The sequence below is a fragment of the Vombatus ursinus genome, unplaced genomic scaffold (genome assembly GCF_900497805.2).
Source record: "Vombatus ursinus unplaced genomic scaffold, bare-nosed wombat genome assembly UNPS02011613.1, whole genome shotgun sequence".
Taxonomy (NCBI): Eukaryota; Metazoa; Chordata; class Mammalia; order Diprotodontia; family Vombatidae; genus Vombatus; species Vombatus ursinus.
The window spans coordinates 801,103-810,894 of record NW_020951391.1 but is presented as its reverse complement, the minus strand read 5'-3'; the positions used below and the strand labels follow the sequence as shown (position 1 = coordinate 810,894).

Here is a 9,792-nt window from a genome sequence, read left to right as displayed (position 1 = left end):
GAAGAAGAAGAAGAAGAAGAAGAAGAAGAAGAAGAAGAAGAAGAAGAGGGGGGAAGGAGAGGGAGATGGAAAGAGAGAAAGGGAGAGGGAAAGAGAGGGAAAGGGAGAGAGATTACAAAGCACCACATAAACCCTAATAAACTCAGGGACTCTTCTGTTCCATTAAGTTTTGGCTTCTGCATAGTTTAGCCTGGAAATTGTCCAGTTCCATTTTAATTTCCTCAGCCCAGCCTTTCTCCTCTCTCCTAGGGTTCATCTTCCTTATCAACCTCTTGAAAATTCTACCGTGTTTCCTCCACATTCTGGGTTCTGAAATTCAGGTTTGAGAGACAATATATGAAACCAAAGAGCAAGTTAGATCTTGACTTCCAAACAGATCCCATCATGTCAGCTTGAGCCTAAGAACCGACTTTGTGGCAAAAGTTCTGGTGATGGCTGAACTGATTTTGCTGCCTCTAGAGAGATGATAAAGTGTAGATGGGCAGACAAATGGAAGGAAGGCCATCATAGCTACCTATTTGAGCAGAGAAAGCATAGGGTCCCCTGGGCCCTTCCCAGAACCCTCTGACCAGAGGCACTGCTTCAACTACTGGCCTTCATTGGGGGCAAACTAGAATGTCAACAATTATTCACATAAGTCGAGAGGAACTAATGACACATAGAGATAATCCATAATGTTGGATAATCCTTAAATCATTTAACTAAGGTTTTGGAGTGACATACTAAATAGAGAGTTGGCCTTGAAGCTGAGAAACCCTGGGGTCAAGTCCTGCCTTTGATCATACTGGTTTTGTGACCCAGGCTAAGTCACTTAACCCTGGTCAAGTCTCAGTGCTCTGGGCAACTCTTTTAAGAATCCAAGTTGAAGAGAAAGTTAACTGACATTGATAGACTTGTATCCTATACAGAGTAAATCACAGGTACGACCCTTCTGTCTATCTTGAACATAAATGACATAATTCAGCACTCCCTCCTCCACTTTTTAAAGCAGTCAATTTAGCTTCCTATGTTTCCCTCAAACTGGCATTAAAAGGAGTTTGACTTTCCTTAAGTCTCACCAGTTGGCTTCTAGGGATGCATTGAGGGGTGGGGGGAAACCCACTTTTTATAAACCACCCATGGTAAATCAACTACTAAGTTCCTTAGCAATCCCAATTAACCAACAGTAGACTGTTGATTTCAGTAACTGAGATCCAGGGAATTGTTGTTTCAGGAAGGAAAGCTAACCATGTTTTCCCTCAGATAAACTGTAATTTTTCCTTATTTATCTAGACTGGCTCTCCATGACCCCAGCAAAGGCCATAGATAAAGCTATAGGTAGGAAGGATGTCACAGTGACATTGTTGGTGTTCCTCTTCTGCTGTTCTCAGCCCATGACCCTGTTGTTTCAGTAGCCAGCAGCCACCAAGAGGATCTCTAGGGCTGAGCCTAGAGATTCCAGTAACGCAGAGAAAATAACAACAATAAAATTAGCTAATATTTATATGGTGTTTTGCAAGTTCTTGGTATATTTTCTCATCTGATCTTTGCAACAACCCTGTGAAGAAGGTGCTATTAGGATTTCCTTTTCACTGAGAAAAACTGAGCTGAGAAAACCAAGACTCAGAGAAACTAAGGGATGGGTCCAGCATTAAAATTTGGGCCTTCCTGATTCCCAGTCCAGTGCTCTATTCACTGTGCCACCTAGCTGCTTCCACTCCACCCTCTTCCAAACAAACAAATGAACAACAACAATAACAACAAAGCCCACTGGATTAATGGAACAGGCCATGTATAGACATGGCAGTAATCTCTGGAGGAAGTGGTACAGTAAGGCAGTGAGCTTGCCCATCAATCACTGCCTGCTCTGAGTCCCAGATTTCTGGGAGGAAAAAAAGTGATTTGGTGGGATATCAAGATTCCCTGCTCCAATCAGAAGCCCTTGTGGAAGAGATGGTCCAGTCCCCTATCTTTACTGGCAAATGGAGGTTTCTCCTTAGACGGGAAAAATTGGGATTGGATGGGGTAGAAAGAAGAGAAGAGAAAGCTCAGAAGAGGAGAATGGGGGAGTCATCGAGAGGTGTAAAAGCAGATGCCCCTCGAAGAATTCAGGCAGTATAAAAGCAGCCCTAAGCAGCTGGGAGGTGCGTGCGTGTGTGTGTGTGTGTGTGTGTGTGTGTGTGTGTGTGTAGGAGTGTTGCAGAGGCCGATGAGGCCAAGGGGATAAAGCTTATTTTAGGGTGTACTTTGGTTTGTGCTTATCATTTATAGCTCTATGACCAGAGAAATGTTGATTCTCCTGGTATGTGTTGGTTATGTCTTTGTGTGTTGTGTGTCATGTGTGTATTATTTGTGCATGTTGTATTTGTGCATTTGAATTGTGGGTAGGACCATATAGGTCTGGTCCTGTGTATTTTCCATGGGTTTCCCCCATATTTGCGTGTTGTATGTCTCTTGCACATGTGTATATTGCATGTATTTGTGTCTCTTGATCAGAGGGTTGTTTTTCACTTTCTTTTTAAGAGCACTTTCTATCCCACAGGGGAATTCTCTGCTCTTCAATCCTCTCTAGAAGGATGTTGTAATAAAATATCTACAGTCCTGACCTAGAGTCTATAGACCTGAGTTGCTTCCCTTTCAACTATTATCAGAATGGGTACATACCCTTCCTAACTTCTGGGAATTCAGAATGAACTCAGATGGACTGGGTGCATATAAGGATGACTGCACAGAACCGGGCAAACCCCTGAAGACGTGTGAGTCCATGAGGGTACATCATGGGCCTTTACTGCGCCAAGGAATCCATGCACCAAAGTGGTTCAGAACCATTAGACTCCTACCTTAATGCCTCCCCGTGTCAACCACAGGTACTGAGCAAGTCGGCAGACAAGGAAATGAGCCTATGACACAGATACCTAAGGGGCAAGTTGGGGCTCACAGAGTTCTGTTCTTGTTTTTGTGAGAATCTTAGATACATTCAGCCCTAGAGGAAGGCATGGGGCTCTGATCCTTGTCACTCCTTGCAAAGCTTTAGGTGCTCCCATTGCTCACTAGCTTCCCCCAGGGACGGGCTGGAGGAGGGGGCAAAGGGAGAGAAGAAAAGAAGATCACTTAGGATGCCACCCACTTAGGATAATAGATTTAGACCCTGAACAGACTTCAGGGGATCTATCAAATCTAATCCTCTCATTTTACAGATGAGGAAACTGAGATGCAGTAGGGTTAAGTGACTTGCCCAGAATCATGTAGCTAGTAAATCTCTGAGGCAGGACAGTGAAGCCCAGGGCTTTCTGACACCAACACCATTTCCCACACTACTCTGCCACTTTTGAGTAGGTCTAATGGGAAGAAGGAGTTATGGGGGGCATGGAGGTTGTGTCTGGTGACCCAAACAGTGTTTATGGACCATACACAGATTTCAGTTATCCAGATTTACCTTTGTACTTTTCTAGATAGTGGGGGCAGAGAGAGAAGAGAGTTCAGTCAAAAACTAAAATTCCTAGGTCTAAGAAAGGTCCTATTTCTTGTTGGCCTCAGTACTGAATCAGGAGACATGGGGAAGAAAGAGCCATGGAAGTGGCTGGGTAGACAGAGCCAGGTGAAAAGGAAATGAAAGGCAAGGAGGAGTGGGGGTGGGGAAATGGTGATGGAGTTAATTCTGTCCCGCTGGGTTTCAGGACTGGTGATGAAAAGGTTGCCCCTGGGGCCAGGCCGAGGGGCATCTTGAGGGAACCATGAGGGCCATTGGCCCTTGTGCACTCAGTAAGACAAGCTTCAGCCACAGGGACTGGAGCTGCAGCACATGGAGGGCAGAAAGACATTTTGTAATGGTCTAAGAAACCACACAGGCTGGAGTGTCTCAGGTGATGGCAGAAAACCATGGCCCAGTGGGGGAACCAATCCAAAATGAGGATCAATCCAACATGAACTCGTGAGGCCTCTTAGACATGCATGAGTCATTTCCCCAGCTCACAGAGCAATGGTTTTGCCCTCTGAACCTGAACTCCAGAGAGTATACATTTACATATATATACATATATATAACTACTATTTATACTTATATTTGTATGTGTGTCGTGTGTTTGCTCATGTATATGTAGCAAGACATATACACGCACTAGTGCACATAGTCAGAACACATGCATAAATTGCCCTGTGTCAAAAATATTGCATAAGCTTATACCATGTTTGAATGCAACTATTTTTTTTTATCTCTAGCTAGGTAGGTAGGTTGAGGAACACATGAAGGTGATATTGGGTATATGTACATTGGATCTACAGATCCACCTGCTCTCACAACTAAATGCTCTGGCCAACTGTAAAAATCCTACTTGCAACAAGATTGATTACTAAGGTGTAGTCCACATGGTCTGCTCAGGCTTTTCCTTACTATTTCACCTTCTTGGCTTGGCAGAAGTCTGTGCCCCTGCCTGGAAGAACTGTGGAATGCATACCTAAGGTCTGGCTTCCCTTTTTCCAGGGAGTCTCATGTTATGTTTTTCCCCCTCCCTATTCAGGACTTTTGGCTTTCCATGGTTTAAAAAGTCCCCAAACTCAGTGTCATCCTGAGTCTATCAATACTATAAGCATGAATACTGTGTGTGTAGGCTACTCTGAAAAAAACAACAACAGATTAATCTCATGTGTATTAGATATTGAGATTCATGCAACAAATCCTCATGCTGAAGCACTGTTGGGTTTCACTGCAGTATCAATATGCCCAGAGGCTACCACGGTAGCAAAAGGAGACTCTGGGAAACTCAGGTGTCATAGAGGGATTGGTCGTTCTCTTCGGCGACCCTGAAGATGGTAAAAAATGGTGACCCTCTAGGCAGAGAGGCTCCTTGGTTGGTTTCTCCCCTAAGACTTGAGTATGAAATTTGAGCCTTAACAACCCATCTTGGGTCACACTAGCTGTCCCTCCCCTGGGCCTCGCACTGACACTGCAGAGAAAGAGTTGAATGCAGTATTTTCTGTTATGAAACCAGCCTCAGCAGCTCTCCACTTGGCAACTGCAATTCACCACGCCGGTAACACAGAAAGTGATTCTGCATGCACGGCTGTGTGTTCTTTTCAATGCAAAACATGGGGATGACATTTGGAATAGTTACCAAAGCTTAGAAAGTGAAGTCAGGATCCATTCTGGCTATGGGGAGGAAGGGAAGAGGGAGGGAGAGGGGGAAAGGAAAAGGAAAGAAGGAAGGGCTGACTGGGAAGTCTGATGGAGAGGGAAATCCGTTGCATGTGCTAAGGACAGTTAATTGGGAGAGTTGACACACTGATACTAGTAGGTCATGCTGCTTATATGAGATAGTTCCAATGTCCCTTTCTGAATCCTGACTACATGAGTTGCACCTGTATTTCTATGTCTTCAGTCTTTGGAAACCTCTAAATCTGTGATGAAAGTCTGCATGAAAGCCACATACAGGATAGTCTGTGTTCTAAATTTAAAAAAATTTTTTAAAGAAATAAAAAAAATCACTTCACAATTCTTGCTTTCCATGCATAACCAAGTACACGCGGTTAGGACACAGCTACAATGCAGGCTATTACGCAATATCTGCATTAGTTCCACTTGAGCTGTAAATATGCTAATAGGTTTCAGTCAGACATCAGTTAACATTTTGGTAATATTCACATAGTTTGTGTTAGCCAGGGTACAGTTGGCTGTTTTCAAGTTTTCCTCTCTAAAGTCCTCATTGCTGTTGTTTACCCCTTCCTGGATTTCCATGTAATCAGACTTACTAATGGTGGAGGCACTCCTACTTTTCTTTAGGTCAGGGGAAGATGGGATCTTTGGACAGCTGGTCACTTGTAAGTACTGGGCCTGTTCCTCTCCCTCTGTCTCCCGGTGGTAGAAGTAGTTGAAATTGGACACTATGACAGGGACTGGTAAGGCAATAGTTAAGACACCTGCAATTGCACAAAGGGAACCCACAATCTTTCCCCCAATGGTGGTGGGGACCATGTCTCCGTAGCCTACGGTTGTCATGGAGACGACTGCCCACCAGAAGGCATCAGGGATACTAGGGAACTGGGAATCTCGCTCATCTGCCTCTGCAAAATAGACAGCACTAGAGAAGAGAATGACCCCGATGAATAGGAAGAATATGAGGAGGCCCAATTCTCTCATGCTGGCCTTGAGGGTCTGACCTAGGATCTGGAGCCCTTTGGAGTGTCTGGACAGCTTGAAAATCCTAAAGACTCTTACCAACCGGATCACACGAAGGATAGCCAATGACATTGCCTGCTGGCCTTGCTGGGCATCGTCTGTCTTCTCTGCCAGCTCGGTCCCAAGCGTGATGAAGTACGGGATGATGGCCACAATGTCAATGATGTTCATGATGTTGGTGAAGAAACCGGCTTTGCTGGGACAGGCAAAGAACCTGACTAGGAACTCAAAGGAGAACCAGATGATGCATAGTGTCTCCACAATGAAGAAAGGGTCAGTGAAGGAAGTGGACTGTTGGTACCCAATGGTGCTGTTAGAGTAGGTATGGAAAGGAATCCCACCACCAGCCATATCTTCATTCTCATCCCGAAAAATGGGCAAAGTTTCAAGACAGAAACTCACAATGGAGATCAAAATCACCATGACAGACACAATAGCTATAATCCTGGCTGGCCCAGAGCTCTCTGGGTATTCAAATAGAAGCCACACCTGTCTCTGAAACTCATTTTCTGGTAAAGGACGCTCTTCCTCTTTGATGTAGCCTTCATCCTCTCGGAACATCTCCATCGCCTCCTCACCCAGTTCATAAAAACGAATTTCTTCTGAGAAGATATCCAAGGGGACATTCACAGGGCGTCTTAACCGGCCCCCAGACTGGTAGTAATATAAGATGGCATCAAAGCTAGGGCGGTTCCTGTCAAAAAAGTATTCATTTCGGAGTGGATCAAAGTACCTCATTCGCTTCTTAGGGTCCCCCAAGAGGGTCTCTGGAAACTGGGCCAAAGTCTTGAGCTGTGTCTCAAATCGCAATCCCGAGATGTTAATTACTACCCTCTCACAGCACTCATGGTCTGCCTCAGGGTCATAGGTGTCCTGGGGGTGCCCAGGGAGGGCGGCAGCTTCATCTGCTGGGTCTCCAGTGGCCACTGTCATAATGGGGGCTGGGGAGGGCTCCTGGCTCTACACCTTCCAGCTGTCCCAGGGGAGAGCTTTCAGGACAATGCTAATGTCCCCCAGAAAAGCGGGTGTATCAGCTTGGGTTTGAACATGAGAGCACTGGGGGAGCTCTGCACACCAAAGAGCTCCTGCTTGGTTTGGCTGAAAGACAGAGTCAGGTAAGAGAATTAAATACAAGCAGTGGCCAGCATACCCCAAAGCCATCAATGCTTGCCTCCCATTTCTTGGCCAGTGAAGAGTTTCAAGATAAATTATCTTCTTCCCCCCCCTTCCAAATTCTCCAGACCCCAACAACTTTATTCAAACTCCTGGTACTGAGGGGGCATAGAGGAGGCACCAAAGCAGTCTCTCAAGAAAGCCACACCACTGCATCTAAAGCAGGCGGCTCCCTGGATAGTGGGAAGGGGGAGGGAAATAAAGTCTCTTTCTGCACTACTCCTATTCCTTACAGCACAGCCCCCACCCACCACCATCCCAGCTCTTGGCACTGAACTATTCACTTGCAAATACCTGTGCCCCAGCAGTCTCCCCCACTTCTGGAAGAGGATGGGAGGGTGCTTAGCATGGGTCTGCACCACTGGCTTTAGGCAAACGGCAAATGACAAAACAACAAATTGGGTTACCTGGAGGAGCTGGAATCAGGGAGGTCTCTTAGTAACCAAGCCGCTGAGACTCTGGGGGAATCCTAGATACACAAATAGACAGCTGAGCTCCCCATATTGTCCTAGCACTCGAGTAGGGAAGAATGGTGAGTCATTCTGGGCAGGAGGGTAGGCTCCGGCTCCCGGAGGTGAGCCCCGGCGTTTGACTGTAGAGGAAACCTGGCCAGTGTGGTCCTTGGCTCCAGGGCAGCCCAACTCGTGTCTGGAGCCTCCGCTTTGACGGCGGTAAGATGCAAACCTCAGCGAAACCCAGTGTCCTCCCCGTCGTCCTCAGGAGGTGTGACGTTGCCTGGAAAAAACATCAGCAAGGTGGAACTGGGGCTGTGAGGCAGTGGCTGCCAAGACTCGGCTTCTTGGGGCATGTGGGTTGGTTTCTCACTTGCCCCGGGCAACACATCTGGCCTCAGTACGCTGCCCTCACTCTCTAAGGGACCTGGCTGCCCACCCCTCCCTCTGGCTGGGGGCTCCGCCTGCATCGTGCCCTGGGACCACTGCGGGTCAGCTCCCCATCCTTTCTAGCTGACTCCCCTCCAGCTGGCAACCCGGTGATTCCTTCTTGCAAAGGAGAGAAGCCAGCAAGCACGGCCAGGCCAAGCTCTTTGGGGAATCTTCTCCCCCCCCCCCCCCCCCCCCCGCCCAGTCTGAGCCTAACGCCTTCCTCTTGGGTGGAGAAGGGAATGAAGGAAGGGGACACAGGGCCCGCTTGGACCCTCGGGCAAACCAAGGATGGGCCTAGGTTAAAGCTTCCCAGGCTTGGGGTGGGAATAAGGATGGTTGATCTAAGCCCTGACCTGAGCCAGTCCTGAGGAGAACGGAAAAAATATCGTCCAAGAGCTCAACTTTGCAGAGGAAGCACCACCCCTCCCTCTTTGAAGCCCCCCTCCCCCACTCCTCAGCCCTGACAGCCGCCGAGACCGCAGACTTACTCTCCCCCAAGGATCCCAGGGCCACCGGCCTTCCTCAGACAGGGGTGGCATTTGAGCTGAGAAGTACCTCCAGCCGACCATTGATTCCCCCCCTAGAGAAAACCCCTCGCATTTCCTCTGCAGGACGATGGAAAGCTCTGCTTAGATCTGCTTCAAGGCGGGATGGCAGAACTGAGAGGGGGGGAGAGGGCGAGGGAAGAGGCTTCGGGGCTGGCCCTTATGTAACCCGATCCCGCAGGCCCCAGGGCATCGAGGGGTCCCCCGTCCTGCATTCATCACTCCTAGGGGTTCCGGCCCAGAGCCCCCCAGCTCTCTCCAATCCAGACTGCAGCTTAACCCTCCTCTCCCTTCTCCGCTCTTCAGCAACCCAGTAGTACACTCCTGCCAAGCCTTGCAGCAGAAAGCACCTCCCGTTAACCCTCGCCTGCCCGGCCCCAATTAAGCCCCTTCCCAGGGACACAGGGAAACAGCCGATTCCTTTGTCCCCTTCACATCCCTCAGGGTCCAGACGTGGAAGCACTGAGGGTCTGGTTCCCTCTTGGACCCCTGCAGGACAGAGGAACCTGAGAGCTAGATGGACCGGTAAGGGGGCAGCAGCCCTCGATCTCAGCCTCTTTCCTCTCTAAGGACAGAAACCTCTGCAGCTCGCCCGAGGCCTGGGGAAAGGGCAAACGCTCCTCCAAGCCTGACTTCCTCAGCCTCCCGAGCCCAGGATCCCAAAGCCATTGCAGTGGGGGCGGGAGGGTGCACCTTTGCCCAGGTGATCTGACCCAGCCTCCCTTGAGCTCCCAGCTTCAGGACTGCTCGGATTTAGCAATCAGCACTGACTGAGACGAGCCTCCAATTCCTGGAGCATCTCGCACACGGCTCCGTTCTCCAGGCTTCAGATGCTTGCTACCCAGGTCCCGATTCTTGCATCTCTGCTTAGAGAGATGGGGGCCACCCTCCTCCCCCTTACCTCTCCCCCCCAGTCATCCAGGCCCAGGTGCTGCCCATCAGGACCGGGCTCCTGGTCAGTATTGTTTCTATTCTTCTGCAGAGGGCTTTCATGGCTAGAGGACCCCCAGGCCCTTTCCCTCCTTCAGAAGGCCGGCTA

At 48.6% G+C, this 9,792-nt stretch overlaps 1 protein-coding gene across 3 annotated transcripts in view; it reads right to left on the bottom strand.

The window, feature by feature from the left end:
* The window catches only part of KCNA2 (potassium voltage-gated channel subfamily A member 2), a 60,190-nt gene that overhangs the window by 5,918 nt on the left and 44,480 nt on the right, over positions 1-9,792 (bottom strand). The window contains exons 2-3 of one of the 3 annotated variants that reach the window (XM_027856786.1): positions 7,732-8,059; positions 6,191-7,249 (exon numbers count right to left, since the gene is read on the bottom strand). In XM_027856786.1, the coding sequence (XP_027712587.1) occupies positions 6,191-7,084 (894 nt within the window). In that variant the 5' untranslated portion in view covers positions 7,085-7,249; positions 7,732-8,059. Of the gene's footprint in view, positions 1-4,142; positions 7,250-7,731; positions 8,060-9,792 lie in introns of those variants that run through there. The other 2 variants (XM_027856787.1, XM_027856785.1) reach the window with 2 other exon arrangements.